Raw genomic sequence first — 18484 nt, forward strand, 5'->3', positions numbered from 1 at the left:
TCTCTCAGGGAGTGGGGATAGGTGAGGTAACAGTTATAAGGGCTTCCTCTCCAGAATCTGTCTCTGGGGAGCTCAAAGGGGATTTTTTTCCCCCCAGGAAAAAAAAATTTTCTCCAAAAGAAAGAAAAACCCTTAAGCTCTCAACACAAAAGCCCAGAGCTTTGTCTTTTTTGTTCCATAAATCAAGGCCAGGCAGCCAGAGGCCCTTCTCCCTAGAGAGCCCAAGAGACAAATTCATGAGGAATTCACTGCCAATCCAGTGGCAGCAAGAATATTACCATTCTAGCACAGCAGCAAGGGTTACAGGGCTTCGGGGGGAGGTGGGGCAGGAGGGGAGGGGGAGGGAGGGAGAGAGAAAGAGAGAAGTGGGGAGAGAGGGAGAGAGGGAGAGACAGAGAGAGAGAGAGAGAGAGAGAGAGAGAGAAAGAGACAGAGACAGAGAGAGACAGAGAGACAGAGACAGAGAGAGACAGAGAGACAGAGACAGAGAAAGAGACAGAGACAGAGACAGAGAGACAGAGACAGAGACAGAGAGAGAGAGAGACAGAGACAGAGAGAGAGAGGCAGAGAGAGAGAGACGGGGCGGTGGGGGAGACAGAGAGAGAGGAAGAAGAAGGAGGAGGAGGAGGAGAAAAGAAAAGAGCACAGGACAGGAGACAGGACAGAAACAGAAGGAGACAGAAGAAGAAAGACACAGAGAGAAAGATAGAGACAGAGAGACAAGGACAGGGAAGAGAAAGAGACAAAGAGAGACTCAAAAAGACAGTTGGGCAGTTACCTTACCGCATGCCATTGAGGAACCTATGACAGAGGCTAGAAGAGCACTGGCATTTAGAACAGCATAGGTTGGGAAGAGTCTCTGTTGTGTTAGGCAAGACTGCTTCGGTCCTGCCCTCAGGTAGCCACCAGTCTACTAGGGTGGACACAGTCCCTGCCCTCGGGGAACTATGAGTCTGATGACTGGAAGCTTTGCAAACCTTGGTGAGTCGTCATTACTATAATCATGATTTTTGTCCAGGCAGATGATTCCTTTAAGTAAGGAGCTCCTGGTAAGGAAACTCTGCCAGTGCCACCAGCTCTGCCATTTATAGTCTTAGAAAGCTGCCTGGAACCCTGAGAGGTAAAGTGCCCAGGATCACATAGCCAGTATGTGTCACAGGTAGGACTTGAACCCGGGGCTTCCTGGCTCTGAGTCTGGCTGTCTATCATGCCATGCTGCGTTTTCTAATAATAAATATTATTGTCATTACAAATCAGGCAGAGTGCCTGTCCTCAAAGAGCTCCCAGTTAGATGGGGGAGAGGGACAGCAACCCTGAAAGCTCCAGCTCTGATTGGGGGATGCTCCATAGTACGGTGCAGTGGTTCTTAAAGTGTGGTCCAGGGAACCCTGGAGGTGCCCAGGAACCTTTCAAGGGAGCCGCGAGGTCAAAACAACTTACCATAATACTGGGACATTTTAACTTCTGATATAGTAAATATTATTAGATCTAACCCACATAAACAAAAGCTCCTTGAGGTTCTCAATAACTCTTAAGAGTGTAAAAAGATCCCGAGAGCAAAAAGTAGTGGACAGGGCACTGGACTGGAGAGTTGGGGAAGACCTAGGTTCAAATCCTACTTCAGGCATTTACTAGCTGTGAGACCCTGGGCAAATCACTTAACTTCTCCAGACCTCAGTTTCTTCATTCGTATAATAAGACGGATGGGCTTTGATGGCCTCTATGTTCCCTTCTGGTGCTAACTCTGAGTCTATGCAGAGAAGTTCTAATTAATGTCTTGGAGTTCTCTAAAGCTATAAGCGCTACATAAACGTAAGCATATATAAATATATATATATACACACACACACACACACACATACATGTGTGTACGCGTTGTCATCATTGTTCAGTTGTTTCAGTTGTGTCCGATTCTTCATGACCCCATTTTGGGGTTTTCTTGGCAAAGATACTGGAGCAGTTTGCCATTTCCTTCTCCAGCTCATCTGACAGATAAGGAAACTGAGGCTGGGTTTGACCTTCCTGATTCCAAGTACAGTGCTCTATCTACTACACCATCTAGCTGGCCCACATATGTATATGTATGTGTGTCTATATATGTATGTGTGTATATATGTGTACATATACAAACATACATATACACACATAGAGCACACATACATACACATAGATCCACACACAGTGGATAGAACAATGGGCTTGGAGTCAGGAAGATCTGAGTTCAAATCCAGCCTGAGACACTTAGTAGCTGTGTGACCCTGGGCAAGTCACTTCACCCTGTTCAGTTTCTTCATCTGTAAAACGAGCTGGAGAAGGAAATGGTGAGCGACTCCAGTATCTTTGCTAAGAATACCCCAAAATGGGGCCACAAAGAGTCCAACACAACTGGAAAACAACAACTCAGCAACATTTTGCTCATTATCTCCAGTGCCTGACACAGAAAAACAGATTAAGAAGTGTTTTTTGATTAATCAGTCGATCGATCTTTACTCTTATTTTTATTAAGAAGGAAACTCAGTCTTTGCCCCTGAAGACTCGACATGCAAAGGTCATCACCACATCACACATCACACCCAACTTAATTGGGCTTACGACAACCAAAGACCGACCCAGAGCTATGCCCCTGTAGGGTCTCTTTCCTCTCTGGTCTCACTAGGCAGCTCAGTGGAAAACAAATTTTGGCAGAGGGAGCCTTGCCCTCCCCTCCCCCACCATACCACTTGACAGAGGGCCTTTCTCCACATGCTCTTATCTGCCACAAAGGAGATATCCTTAGGATGTATTTCATGGTTGGCCAAAGTCGGGCACTTAGCACTGTGCTTGGCTGCCATCCAAGGTGCCCAGTGAACATTTGTTGGTAGATTTATAATTAAGGCAAGTCTCTCTGTGTTCTGATTCTCCTGTGTCCTGCCCTTCCTGTCGAGCATACTTAGCACAGCTGAATGCCCTGCCACCTGAGGGACGCCAAATAATCCTCAATGGAATAATAATTATAATTATCATCATAAACAAGTTCTGCAAAGTGTTTTACATACAGCCATTATCCCATCAAACCTTGTAACAGTGCTGTGTGGTCTCAGTATCCCCATTTTACAGACAAGAAAACTGAGGCAGAGAGAAATTAAGTGACTTACGCATGGTAACAGCCAATAAGTGTCTGAGTTGGGAATTGAATCTAGGCTAAATATATTTGATTGTAAGTCCAGCCTTATGCGAACGAAAGTTTGAGGTAGAGGGAAAGCATCTATTTGGACTCAGTGTGGTACAGTGGAAAGAAGCCTGGATTTTTGAGTCCAAGGACCTGAGTTCAAATCCTACCTCTTCATGACCTTAGGCAAGGCACTTCATGACTCTAGGCCTGATAGAATTTGAGAGTCAGAAGCAATTGCAGCCTCCAGCTAGTCCATCCCATTTGTGAAAGGATTTCCTCCTTTAACACACCAGATTTCCAGTCTCAACTCTGTCACCAATAATCTGTGTGTGGCCTGGACAGGACATTTCTCTCTCCAGGCCTCAGTTTTGTCATCTGTAAAATGGGGAGAACGGAATAAATCCCCTGGAGATCTAAGGCCCCTTCGAGCTTTAACATCCCAAGGTCCAGAATGGGAGGATGGGGTATGTGTGGAGTCTAACAAAGGGCTAGAGAATATTCTGATTGAATATTTTCTTCAGCCTATAGGAATGGAAAAGGCAGCTAGGGGACATAGTAGATATAGCTCTGGTCTTGGAACCAGAAAGATGCATCTTTATGAGTTCAAATCTGGCCTCAGGCACTTACTAGCTGTGTGACCCTGGGCAAGTCACTTCACCTTGTTTGCCTCAGTTTCCTCATCTGTCAAATGAGCTGGACAAGGAAATGGCAAACCACTCCAGTATCTCTGCAAGAAAACCCCAAATGGGGTCACATAGAGTCAGACATGAATGTAAAACGCTCCCTTTTACTGAAAAGTGTGGTCACACTAAGCAAATCTAGAAAACTCCCAGAGTAAACTCCAGAGCCAGCTCTTTCTCCTCATCTTAGGGATTGACAAGGCTGCCACTGGGGGCCTCTCGCTCCTTGAAAGGGATGACGAGCCCCAGCATCTCCAAATGCTTACTGGATATTTCCGATTGGATGTCCCACAGACATTTTTAATGTGATATGCCTGAAAAACAAATCACTATCTTTGCCCTCAAGCCACTCCTGGGTGAAGGAGCGGCTAGAACCCTGGATGTGGAATCAAGAAGATCTGTATTCACATTCTGCCTCAGACACCTATTAGCTGTAGGACCCTAGGCAAGTCCCTGCACCTCTAACATTCTCAGTTTCTTCATGGAAAATGGGCGTGGTAATAGCACCTCTATCACAGGGCTGTTACTTGGATCAGTGGCATAGTATATGCAAGGCACTTTGCCAACCTAAAATGCCACTATTACTTTCTTCCTGCCCTATTTTTATCAAAGGCATTGAATTCTTCCAGTCACTTGGGTTCAGAGCCTCAGTGTCATCCCCAACTCTTCCCTCTCCCTCACCTCCATATTCCATCAGCTGCCGAGTTTTGTCAAATCCACCTACACAAAATTCCTCACATCTATTTCCCTCTATCCATTCAAGCTCCCATCGCCTCTTTCCTGGACTATTGCTGTAGTGGGTCTCCTGGCCTTAGATCTCTCCTTTGTTCCCACAGATCCCAAAGTGCTATTCCTAAAACATAGGTCTAGGCGAAATACAAACTCTTCTATTTGGCATCTAAAGCTTTGCATAACCTGCGACCAGCTTTGTTACACATGCATTACTCCTTCACACATTTTATGTTCTAAGCAAACTGCCTACATATGCAACGTTCATTTCCCACCTTCTTACCTTTGCACCAGGTGGTCCCTCCCTCACCTCTGCCTCTTAGACTCTCTTAGTTTCATTCAGGATTCAGCTCAAGTGCTGCCTTTTACACAAGGCCTTTCCCGATCTTCCACTTGTTAGGGTTTCCTTCCCATTGCTTTGCGTATATTATGTACATATATATATATATATATATATATATGTATGTATGTATGTATGTATGTATGTATGTATATAGGTATATACACACACACACATATATAGATGTGTGTATATATATAATATAAATATATAAACATATATATACATATATGGGGGAAGGCTACATCCCCATAGAATGTAAACCCCTTAAGGGCACAAACTGTTTCATCTTTGTCTCTGTGTCCCCAGAACCTAGTGAAGGGCCTAGAACACAGTAGATGCCTAATAAATGCTCGCTGTTCAATTAGTTAAAGAAGATCACAGTGAGAGTGGAAATAAGGAAATAAATTCTGGCAGAAATACCAGAAATATCTGCTCGCAATGACCCTTCATGCCAGCTCTGATGATATAGAGAATAGAGAATGCCTCTTCCCAGGAATAACAATGAGTCACGCTCATTTTTAACAAAGTTACACTTTACAAAGCATTTTCTTCACTGTGGCCCTGTGAATTAGGTGGTTGTCAGTGTTGTTCTCATTTTATAAATGGGGAAACCAAGGCCCAGGGAAATTAAGGAATTCACTCTTGACCTCAGAGATAGTAGGTGGCAGAGCAAGGATTCAAACCCAGGTCACCAGATTCCAAGGTTGGTGCTCTCTCTGCTATATCCTACATCACCAAGATAAAGCAAGCTCACCCAGATCCCATTCCAGATAATGATTTTTCACTGAGAGCAACAAAGAGAATTTGTGAGCCCAGGTAGCAACTGTACAATTTGGGAACAAACTGACTTTTTGTATTTAGGGAGGTCCATCCAGAAAGATCTGAGCCTCAGGTGCCCAACAACTCCAAGAGCCAGTCTGGTTTCTACCCCACCTTCATCCTGTACCACACCCCTAGTATGTTCCTATACCTAAAGAGAAAGAATTTCAAATTGCTCCAATTTGTAGAAATTCCAAGAAAACAAGTTCTGGCTCAGTGATAGACAATAAGTTCTAGGTGGGAATTTTATCTCTTATCTAAATTTTGTACCTCCTCCAGCACTTAGTATATAATATATTTAAATATTTAAGAATTTTTCTTTCATCTTCAGTCTATCTTTTGCAAGGCTCCCAAAACAATCTTCCTAAAACATGTGTTGGACTTTGTTACTCCTCTGCTCAAGAAACTTTAATGGCTCCTCATGGCATCTAGGCTAAATGCAAACCACTCAGCTCAGCATTTAAAGTCCTTCACAATCAAACTCTGGACTCCTCTTCTAGGCTTATTACACATCATTCCCTTTCACTTGATCTGCATTCCAACCCAACTAGCCTACTCCACCTTCCCAGAACTTAGCATTCCATCTCCCACCTTCAGAGCCTTGCATAGGCTGCTCCACCATTTCTGTCTTACATTCGCTCCTCACTGCCACTTCTTGAAATCCCAAGCTTCCTTCAAAGTTCAGTTCGTGAACCTTTACACCGAATCCCCTCAGTCAGTGCTTGCTCACTCTCCATCCTCAAATGATCATGTTTACATCACGTTTGACATCAGTAGAGTGATGTCACTGTGAGAGTAAGTACCTAGGACAGTGCCTCAAACAATGATAATTGTTTGCTAGTCAGATTGTACAGGAAATATTTGCTGAATGCATGAGTGAAAGGAAAATATTCTTTTTAGGGCTGTTGACCATCCATCTAGAATAGGGTGACAAGACTAGGGAAGGGCCTGGAAACTGTCCTATGAAGAACAGTTAAAGAACTGGGGGTTTTCAGTTGGGAGAAGAAAAGACTTAGAGCTTGGGAGGAAAATGGGGAGGGGAGGGTGGAAGCACAACACCGATCTTTAAAAACGAAAAACTATCATGTGGATGAGCTTGGCCTCAGAAGACCAAACTAGGACGAATGGGTGGATGGTACAGGTTTTCAGGTCAATATAAGGAGATTTCTAATAATGAAAGATGGCCAACCACAACTAGCATATAGCACCTAATATCTACCAGGGCAGCTAGGTGGCATAGTGGATATAGTACCAGCCAGCTCTGGAGTCAGGGGAATTGGAGCTCAAATCCAGACTCAGACACTTACTACCTGTGTGACCCTGGACAAGTCACTTCATCCTGTTTGCCTCAGTTTCCTCACCTGTAAAATGAGCTGGAGAAGGAAATAGCAAACCACTTCAGAACCTTTGCCAAGAAAACCCTAAAGAGGGTCACGAAGAGTCGGACGTGACTGAAAGGACTCAACAACAACACGTGCCAGACACTGTGCTAAGGCTTGACAAGTGTCATCTCATCTGCCTCACAACAATCCTGAAAGGTAGGTGCTATTATTATCCCCACTTTACAGGTGAGGAAACTGAGGCAGACAGCAATTAAGTGACTAGTCCAGTATCACACAACTAGTGCGAGTCTAAGGGCAGATTTGCACTCGGGTCTTCCTGACTCAAAGCCTAGCATTCTTTCTGCTGTACTAACTAGTTACCCGCCTTGTAAGATGGTGAGTTCCCTGTCACTTCAAGTGTTCCAGTATAGGCTGGATGACTACCTGTGGTGAATACTACAGAGACAATTTTGGCACTGAGTAGCAAGTTGGACTAGTAGTTAATGGTCCTTTCAGTGCTAAGTTTCTATGATTCTAAGCACAGCAGGCAGGAGTCAGCATAAACTGACTCCATATTTGGGATTTTATTGGAGGCCTGGTAGCACAGTTGATAGAGTGCCAGGCCTGGAGTCAGGAAGACTCATCTTCCTAAATTCAAATCTGATTTCAGACATTTGGTAGCTGTGTGACCCTGGACAAATCGTTTAACTCTGTTTGCCTCAGTTTTCTCATCTGTAAAATGAGCTGGAGAAGGAAATGGCAAACCACTCCAGTGTCTTTGCCAAGAAAACCCCAAAAGGGGTCAGGAAGAGTGAGACATGACTGAAAAGTGACTGAACAACAACAACATTGGAGCCATGCTCCATCACTGCTGGATATCCACAAACCAGGTTTTTGTGACCCTCTGAATTTCCCTCATCTTATCCCATCCTTTGTAAAATACAGATCTTACCAGTAACCTGGAAGAGTTCATGAGAATGCTCAAATCTTTACTGGTTCTCCCACAACTCAAAAGATAACCCTGCCTTCTTTGGTTGGGGTTGGCAATTAACAACTTGCATACCCAAGATAGCATACTGCCTGTCAGATCCGGCTCCTTGCCAGGGAGATTCCAGTTAGCGCTTCTCCCACCCTCCCTAGAACCCCCTTAAGTAACACTGCCCTCCTCCCCAGTGCTTTGCCCCCAAAGGATTAGCCTCCCAACCCATTCCCCCAGCTCTCCACACACACCAAAAGAACAAGAATTAGAACCATGTAATGCCACCTTGAAAATCTAACCCTAACCCTAACCCTAACCCTAACCCTGGGGAATGGGAGCAGACAAGGAATTCTTCCCAGGCCAGGTTTCTGTTTGGATATTTTCCTCTCCTTTGCCTCAGAGTTCTTTGGGCTGCTCACCCTCCTGCTCAGGTTGCTCATCTCAAAGATGGACGCTTGGCCAAACAGCTCGAGACTGTCTGTGAAGGCAGGAGAAAGAGGCCAACGAGCCTACATGAATGGGGAGGAGGCTAGCTATCTCCCTGGTGTAATCCTAAGGGCCAGCCTGCCTGAAAATCTCTTCCCTGAGCCCTAGTGCTAAGAAATTACAACCATTTATAACAATAGCTTACCTTACTGGAGCTTTGCAGCTGACAACTAACTCTCCACACAATGACTGTCAGTGCAAGTATTAGCTCTTACAGATAGGAAACTGAGGCCAGGACAGGTATGGCTTTCACAAGATCACACAGCTAGTGTCAGAGTCAGGTCTTGTAACTCATTTTAGGAAAAACATTGGGCAGCTTGGAAATGTCCAAAGGAGAGTGATTACAATAGGCGGGGGCTAGAAACTATGCCCTAAGACAGAGGTTCTCGGACTTTTTGGTCTTAAGACCCTTTATACTCATAAAAATTATTGAAGACCCCAAAGAGCTTTTATTTATGTGGGTTTTATGTATCAATATTTACTATATTTAAACTGATCAATTTTAAAAATATGTATTCATTTGTTTAAAATAAATCTATTGCATAGTTACGTATAGAGGTTATGAAAAATAAACATATTTTCCAAAATAAAAAAGATTTCAAGAGAAAAGCAGCATTGTTTTACATCTTTTTTACAAATCTCTAATGCCTGACCTAATAGAAGACAACTGAATTTTTTCTGTCTGTTTCCATATTCAATCTGTTGTGATGTGTTGTTTTGGTTGAAGTATATGAAGAAAATCTGGTCTCACACAGATATGTGGTTGGAAAAGTGAGGATTATTTTAATAGGCACATACATCTTAGTGTTAGTATGAAAATAGTTTTGATCTCCTGGACCCCCTGAAAGGATCTTAGGGATTCCCAGGAATCCTTGAACCATGCTTTTAAGAACTGTTTGTCTAAAGAACTGCCTAAAAAATTTTTTAATTAAAAAAAAAGAATCGCCTAAAGCAAGGAAAGCAGCATGGGACAACAGGGCACTGGACCTCAAGTGAGGAACTATCTGGGTTTGAATCTTACTATTACCAATTTTTCAAAATTGTTTTGATTAATAAAAACTATGTTTTTATGACTGTGTATTTGATGAATGTTCATCTTATAAAAAATAAATAAAATTCACTGGGTGCAAGTCTTGATGAGAGGCACATCTATGCCGCTGACATCTGCTGAACACACCATCCTGGGTGAGTCCCTCTACGTCTAAGTCCTGGTTTCTTCATAAAACGGCAATAATATCAATATGCCTTCCTCCCCAGGCTTTTTATAAGGATCTTAAGAGTCAATGTATGTAAAGCATCTTGTAAGCCTTAAAGTTCTCTCTATGGATGTCAGTTATTATTATGTTAAGCCTGAAGTTAGAAAGGGGTGGGGGGGAATAGACATCGTATACTTGCCTTCAAGTTTATAAAGGGCTAGTGAGTGAAGGGGAGCAGTTAGGTGGCACAGTGGATAGAACACTGGGCTTGGAATCAGGAAGTCTCTTCTTCCTGAGTTCAAGTCCAGCCTCAGATACTCACTAGCTGTGTGACCCTGGGAAAGTCACTTCACCCTACTTGCCTCAGTTTCCTCATCTGTAAAATGAGTTAGAGAAGGAAATGGCAAATCACTCCAGTATCCTTGCCAAGAAAACCCCAAATGGAGTCACATGACTGAAAACAACTGAACAACAACAAATGAAGGAAGGATAAGATTTGTTTTGCTTAGTCCTACAGAGCAGAGCTACGAAAAATAGGTGGAAATTCCATAGAGGGGAACTTAGGCTAGAAGAAATGGGAGACCAACAAAAAGTTCTAAGATTAGAGATGTATAAAAGGGAGGAGGGAGAGGAGGGAACAAGCATGTACTAAGCACCTACTGAGTGCCAGGCACTGTGCTAAATAAGTGCTTTACAAATAATAACTCAGAAATGGAATAGGCCATCTTTAGAAACAGTCAATTCCCCGTCCCTAGAGGTCTAAAAGTAGAGGCTGGATATGCCCATTTGATGGGGATATTGTGGAGGGGGTTCCTCTTGGGTTAATTGGTATTTGTTTGTTGTTGTTCAGTCATGTCTGACTCTCCATGACCTCATTTGGGGTTTTCTTGGCTTTACTGGGAAGGAGGGAATGGTTTGCCATTTCCTTCTCCACTCATTTGAGAAGATGAAGAAACCGAGGCAGGCAAGGTTAAGTGACTTGTCCAGGGTCACACAGCTTGAGAGTGTCTGAGGCTGGATTTGAACTCAGGAAGATGAGTCTTCCTGACCCCAGGCTCCATCCACTGCACCACCTGGCTACCCAAATGGCACCTGTGGTTCCTTCCAAATCTGAAATCATTCCGATGTTCTCCCTTCTCTACGACACTGCCTCTTATCAGAACAATTCACATTTCTGTAGGGCTCTGAGGTTGACCCATCACAAGCCTGTGAGCTAGGCAGGGCAGGCACTATCAGCCCTGAGATTTAGGCTAAGCGGCCACACTGAGATTCAGCTTTGCATCTCCGGATTCCACGCCGAGTGATCTTCCATGAGACCTTGCCCTCATTGCTTCAGGTACTATGGTTACTTTGGTTTGTGTCTTGTTCTCCTGCCCATCCATAGGCTCTAGGAAAAGAGGGGCTTTGTGTCCTTCCCAGCGCCTGAAAGGATTCCATCCACATTTGTTCGTGACCCTGTGGGCCCTACTGTCTGTGGGGTGTTCTTTAAAGTGTTTTGCCATTTCCTTCTCCAGTAGATCAAGGCAAACAGAGGTTAAATGACTTGCCCAGGATCACACAGTTAGTAAGGTTACATTTGAACTCAGGTCTTCCTGACTCCAGGCTCAGCACTCTATCCACCGAGCTGCCCCATCACTGATCATGTATGTTAATTGAATTGGGTCTCGGAAGTGGCCCTACCTTCTCCCTCCACTACCAGGTTCTCCCCATCCAGCATACAGACCTCTAGAATTAGGCAGGGTCAAGGATCATTCTTTCCCCCCGCCCCCCACCAGAAAGAGACTTTTCATTTCACAGTTGGAGGACAACGGGTGTGGAACGTCGTATACACTGTCAGAAAATCAATGTGTTGGCTAGTTTACTAAGCTACCTTTTTTTCTCCCTTTCTAGTTCAATCTTTGTTAAAAACAGGTTGCTACACCAGGTAGGCGAGGGAGAAGGATATATTTGGAAATAAATGTGATATAAAAATTTTTAAAGTTTTAAATAGTAAAAATGTGAAAAACAAACAACGCGAGCAAACAACCTCATGTGCCTTTAGATGATGGCTGGTTATGACTAGTAAAAAGCAGATCCAGGCGGAGCCTGTGAAACATGGTAAGAGACAGTGTGCGGTGTAGGGGAAGGGGTTGAGGATTAAGGGTCAGAGGACCTGGATTCAAATCCTGACTCTGCAACTCATTGCCTGTTGTCACCTAAGGCAAGTGACTTCACTCTCTGGGTCTCAGAGTAGAATGAAGGGGTTAGACTCAATAACCTCTAAAGTCCCTTCCCCTATCAATCTATGATGCCATGAACCTGTGAAGTGGAGTTAGCTATTGAATAGGAAATCATGGGTAGAAAGGACAAGGAATCTGAAGTCAGAGGACCAGGGTTCAAATTCTGGCTCTGAAACTGACTTTGAATAAGTCATTTCTCTTCCCTAGGCATTGGTTTCCTCATCTCTCAGGTTGGATTGGATGGTCTCAAAGGTTCCTTCCAGCGCTAAATCTCATGCCCAGGTTATCCATGACTACAATTGTTTTCTTTAGAACATTTGGTTCCAAATGTGACCAGCTTCCCACTCTGGAAAAGCCCTCCCTACCTCTAAACCTCAGCACCAAGGGCAAGATGCTCCCTACCTCCAATCTCTAGCCTTCCGATCTTCTCTCCTCTCCTCACTTCGCCCCAACAAGACCGTTACCTCTCCTCCCATTCCCAACCTATCAGCCTGGTGTCATAGATGATGCTCTAGGGAAGAAAACATGCCCACATCACACACACACACATATCTCACACACACATCTCACTCACACACACACATTTCACACACATACATACATCTCACACACATATACATGCATATCACACACATACACACATCTCATACACATACATACACATCACATACATACACATGACATATACACACTACATATACATCACACACCCATACACACATACATACACATACACACACATTGTTTTCTTCTCTACAAGTACCATGGAAGCACTGCTCCTCCAGGAGTACCATCTGATGGCATGTGGGCCAAGCGGAAGAGACGCCTTTGAGTGCTGCCCAGCATTTCCTATCCCACTCCCCACTCTTTCTTCCCTATCTCACATAAAACCACCAACAAAGAGACCCAGACACCTGAATGAGGCAGGAAGATGTGGTTCTAAATTCCAAGCCCACCCCTAGCATCGTGCTACTCTCTCCTCTCTTCTGTGCTCCTATCCTCACCCCTAAACACCTTCTCCAAGCTATGGCTCAATTTCTTAAAAGCAGAAATAAGAAGGTCCCATGTCCCATCCCCACTCTGTCTCTGCTCAGTTCTTTTATTAGTTGTTGTTCAGTCAGTCACATCCGACTCTTGTGACCTCGTTTGGGGTTTTCTTGGCAAAGATACTGGAGTGGTTTGCCATCCTTCTCCAGCTCATTTTGCAGATGAGGAAATGGAGGCAAACAGGGTGAAGTGACTTGCCCAGGGTCACACAGCTAGGAAGTGTTGGAGGCCAGATCTGAACTCAGGAAAATGATGTTCTAACCACTGTACCACCTAGCTGCTCCTTTATTAGTGCTCCTCTGACCACATCCCCGGGGACCTTGGCACCTGGGAGAAAGTTCTCTCCCCAAGGCATTCTAGCTCAAAAAGACTGACCATAGGATCACATATTTAAAACTGGAAGGGACCTTAGAGATTATCTAATCCAAACCCCTGCCCCCATTTTGCAAATTAGGAAACCAAGCCTTCAGGTAGTTAAGTGACTTGCCTAAGGTCACTCAAGCAGTAGGTGACAGAAGTAGGATTTGAATCCAAGCCCTCTATCTCAAGAACTAGTGGTCTTTCCACTGCCTCTCGAGTTCCTAGGGTGAAGGCATTTCTGGAGACAGGGTAGAAGCTGTAGTGTTTAATGCAAACAGTACTGGATTGGGGGTTAGAGGACATGATTTTGAATCATGGCTCTGCTATGTACTACCTGTATAATCTTGGGCAAGTCATCTTGCCTCCCTGGGCTGAAGAGTCTGCATTAGTAAAATGGCAGGATTGGGGGAAGGCTGGAGGGAGAGGGGACGTTAGAGGGTTTGAATAGGTTACCTGTGATCATGTGACCTAATTCTACTGACAACAAACAGCATGAACTGAGTGAGTTCATAAGAATGAATAAGCATAATGGGGAGGTGGCCCCTGTCCTCAAGAGACCCACAATCGATTTGGAGGAAATTAAACATACGCAGAAAGAATATCTGAAGGGAATTAACAAGCAATATTCATTACCAAGTGCATAAAGGATTTTTCGGTTCAGTCATTTAACTCTTGGTGACCCCATTTGGGGTTTTCTTGACAAAAACACTAGAGTGGTTGGCCATTTCTTTCTCCAATTTATTTTACAGAAGAGGAAACCGAGGTAAACAGGGTACCCAGGGTCACACAGCTAGTAAATGTCTGAGGTCAAATTTGAACTCAGGTCTTCCTGGACTCCAGGTCTAGTGCTCTATCTTCTGTACCACCTAGCTGCCTGAAGCATACTCTCCTACAAACTGACCAGCTATGAGCTAGCCATTTGTCATTCCCTAGGTCTCAGTTTCTTCTATAAAATGATAGGGATTATGTTAGATCAGAGGTTCTTAATCTAGGGTCTGTGAAATTTTTATATTTTTAATATATTTTGATAATTGCATTTCAATATAATTTGTTTTCTGGGAAATCTTATGTATTTTTTATGCCTTTAAAAACATTATTCTGGGAATCATAGGTTTCCCTAGCTGGCCAAAGTGGCCCATAATCCAAAAGAGATTAAGAACTCTGGGTTCTATAGTTTCTAAAGTCCCTCCTATTTCTCCAGCTCTAGCCATCTAGAATTCCAAGATTCTAAGGGCCAAGGGAGTACAGAACGAAGATTGGATAAATTTGGGTGCTACTTATGAAGGAAAGCTTCATAGAAGGAACTATTGGGCTTGGTTTTTAAGAAGGGGAGAAGGCAAGAATGAGCAGGGAGGAATCAGGGGTTCATTTTAGGGAGAGGTTATAGAGATGGCACATACTCTACCAAGACAAGGAGGCAGGTATTATCACATCCATTTTCACAGAACAGGCACTCCAGTTCATATTGAGTGAATGAATGGTGGAGGGCACAATGATAAAGAAGAATAATGCAATATGGAGATTTTGAGAAGGGCCTTGAATCCAGCTGAGCAGGTGAGATTTCACATAATTAGCAATAGAGAGTCATGGAGCAGGATCATGATATGAAGGAAATGGTGTTGGAAGACCATTCTAGCAGCCGTGTGTAGGATGCAATGGAAGGGGAGAGGAGTATGTGAAGGTTGTTTTACAGGATCTGGGACGTGATGAAGGCCTAGATAAGGTTGATGGCACCCACAATCCTCACACCAGACTGACTTCCCACTAGCCCTTCCCTTTCTCCCTTCCTAGGCTATAGGACTCCAAAGGGTTAGGATAAGCCAGGTTCTCCCATTCACAGGGTTAGCCCCTTCCTTCAAACAACATTCTTCCTACTATCTACATAATGCCTATACTTCTGGAAGGTAGAAGGAGACAGGAGGAAGTGACATGAAGATGACTAGGGAGAGGGTTCTGAGGGAATTCTAGGGATAAGGGTGTTAGATTAGAATATGACTGATATGAAGTGGGGACCAAAGCCATAGGGATAACTCTACTGGATACATGGCAGAATGCAGGACACACACACACACACACACACACACACACACACACACACCAGGACCCCTACAATTCCCACCATATTTTCCAAATGCTGGTGGAGTAGCTGGATTGGAAGCCATTGTTCTGCCAGGCAGCTTTCTTCACCGTAAGCTGTCCTAAGGTGAGGCCACTTCTCTGATAGACTCAAGAACCTTGTAGGCACAAGAACAAGGCTGGCCTTGATCTTAAGTGATGCTTCCATAATGTCACAGTGTGATTTAGGAAGAAGGACAAAAAAAATGTTTTTCATCCTCTGGCTTCTACCAGAAATTCCATCCTTCTAGTTAAAGACTGTGATCCCAGTTAATGGCCAGTCTTCTTTTGTCAGCCATTTGCACCTCAGTGGGAAGGAGTTTATCAGTCTTCTTTTTCAGAGAACAGCTGTTGATGTAGGAAGGGATGCCAAAACAAATATGAATGGGACATGGGAGACTGGAGAGTCACTAAGGGCCATAAAATGGAGAAGCTCAGGATGCTAGGAAGAAACCATCAACTTCACATTGGGGTGGGGGAGGGGACAGTTCAAAGACAAACCTTGAGTAGACCCTAGATTTATGAAGAGAAGACCAGGCTGAGCATCAAGAGTTTCATCTCCCCAGGCTTCACGGTACATTTCCCTTCCTCAGGTACCTGCCCTCTCTCCTCCTCATTTTTTTTCTAGCTTCCTATACAGTCATAACAGAGTACAAACTTTCCTGATCTGATCTGGGCTACCCTCACTCCTAAAGCATTATTTTGTACCTGGGTTCCCCTCATCCCACAACACATCCCACGTAGCAGGTCTCACAACTAAGGGCTGGGAAGGGGATATGGAAAAACTGGGTGGGGGTGGGATTAGGACTGGGAAAAGCAGAGGTTTAGCACATCCAAGAGGAAAGACATATGAGTTCCTAGGGGACTCAGCTTTAGGGAGTAGGTGTGGTGGGGATACTCACACAACCGTGGAGGGACAGAGGGAAAAGGTCCTGCCTAGGACTGAGAGATAGGACCCAAGAGAGCTGAAAGAGTCTCTCAGTACCCTGAGCGGAGAAGCCCCGTTATTACTCATTTCGGGGAGCCCTGGCCACTCACCTGCAGGACACGGTGATCTCCACCTTGGTGGCTGGTATGCTGCCTGCCAGGGAGTCGAACTCACTCACTGACGCCATATCCTCCGGCTGCTCCATTGCCCGGCTAAGCCCCCAGCACGATTGCCCACCCACCCACTCCTACTGCCCCCTTCCTCCGGGGGGCGGGCAAAATGAAGCCTTTAGGGGCTTCTTCTGGGGATCCCAGTAGGGCGGAACCGGCACGCGGTGGGCAGCTGAGTTCACCCCCAACTCGGGGACGATGGGCAGGAGAGAGAAGAGAAAAGGAGGGAGAGAAGGGGCGTGGGAAGTGAGAGAAAGCGGGGAAGTGGAGAAATGAAGAGAAGGGAGAAGAACAGAGGATATGGAGATGGAAAGGAGGAGAGGGCAGCAGCAGGGAGAGGAAGAAAAAGAGAGATGTGGGGAAATGGGTGGGGAGGAGATGGGGAGAGGGAGGTAGGGATGGGGAGAGGGAGGCAGGGATAGGGAGTGGAAAGAGAGAGACCGGGAGAAGGAGACAGAGAGAGATAAGAGATAGTATAGGATGCGAAAGGGGAACGGGGAGGGGGAGCAAGAAGGGGAGGCAGAAGAGGTAAAGGGGAGATGGAAAGAGGGGCGCAAAGGAGATGAGGAGAGGGCTGCTGGAGAGAGAGATGGGAAGAGGGGTGTTGGAGAGGAAGACAGGAAGAGGGGGGTTAAAAGGGAGAGTAGGAGAGCGGAGAGGGCGGGACGGAGGAGGAAGAAAGGGAGAACCGAGCTGAATAAGTGGGGGACGCAGGGATCTAGGTGGCTGCGTGGTCGGGCTCCAAGGCTCGCCTCCCTCTAGTCTCCAAGCGGGCGAGCTGGGCTGGGAAACTGGCTGAGAGCGCCGCCTCCTCTGCTCCAAGGCAGCCGGGCTGCGGGAAAATCAAATTTCCCCAGCTCCAGCCACCTTCCCTTTGCAGACCGAACCAGCCGGGTGTAAGCGGATGGACTGGGGGACTCCGGAGAGGAGGGGCGGAGACGCGGGGCGGAGACGCGGGGCGGAGACGCTTCCTAGAAGTGGCAGCATAAGGGCGGGGTCCTGGCGGGGCGGGGGATAACCGTGGGGCTCGCGTTGGGGGTGGGTCCCAGCCTGTGCTGCGGGCGGGGTGGGGGGGCGCGGTGGAAGGGGAGGTAAGTGGGAAGGGGCAGCAGGTTTGCTTATACTGGGAGGAGGCAGGCAAAGGTCTCGGCTTCTGGGGTATCAAGAGGCCGGGAAGGGGTTTGGTAGGGCCGAGGTCTGGGGGAGAATAGAAGAGAAACAGGACTAAGGTGAAAAGGGACGGATGGGCAGGAGGTGGACTGAGGGCTAGGGATGATGCGTGGGAAAAAGAGGCGCCGAAAGAGGTATGAGGTGGCTGGAGAAGGAGGCTGAGGTCTGGGGAGGTATTTGTCACTAGTGGGAAGGGAGGGGGAGTCCCAGGTCTCCGTGTGTTTTAGACAGGGATCGAGATCTGTGTGTGAAGGGAGTGGGGAGTTAGGGGGAGGGTTCAGGGTGTGTGCTATGGAGGTATTCTTTTGGCTTGCAGCCAGGGGCATCGCAAGCCGAGTGGAGACGGCGGCCAATTTGTGAGTGTGTGTGTGTGTGTGTGTGTGTGTGTGTGTGTGTGTGTGTGTGTGTGTGGTGGGTGAGCCGGTCAGGTAGAACGGGGATTCCCAATGACGGAAGGTTTACACGGATTTATCTCTGAAGGGGGGAGGCTTCTAAGGTAGGGTGTGTGTGTGTGTGTGTGTGTGTGTGTGTGTGTGTGTGTCTCTGTATGTTGGGAGGTGGGGAGGGCAGCGCATCCCAGCATCCTGGAGGCAGCTAGCTAGCTCCCTTTGCCTGTCTAATCTCTGGCATCAGTCTTGGGGTGATATGCTGCAAAGATCACTGATCCGGGGTCAGACGACCTGGCTTAGAGTCATAGAATATCAGAGCCGTAAGGCAGCCCAGAAACCACGCATCAAACTCAGGTGAGCAAGAACCCTCATGCCTGCCAT

The 18484-nt window shown here is 45.9% G+C and overlaps 1 protein-coding gene across 2 annotated transcripts in view; it reads right to left on the reverse strand.

The window, feature by feature from the left end:
* CPNE5 (copine 5) overlaps window positions 1–17433 on the reverse strand; it is a 211239-nt gene extending 193806 nt beyond the window's left edge. The window contains exon 1 of one of the 2 annotated variants that reach the window (XM_036769195.1): window positions 16485–17433. In XM_036769195.1, coding sequence (XP_036625090.1) covers window positions 16485–16579 — 95 coding nt within the window. In that variant the 5' untranslated portion in view covers window positions 16580–17433. The remainder of the gene's footprint in view (window positions 1–16484) is intronic. The other variant, XM_036769196.1, reaches the window with a different exon arrangement.
* Between the last annotated feature and the right edge of the window lie 1051 nt (window positions 17434–18484).

Source organism: Trichosurus vulpecula, chromosome 7 (assembly GCF_011100635.1).
Source record: "Trichosurus vulpecula isolate mTriVul1 chromosome 7, mTriVul1.pri, whole genome shotgun sequence".
NCBI lineage: Eukaryota > Metazoa > Chordata > Mammalia > Diprotodontia > Phalangeridae > Trichosurus > Trichosurus vulpecula.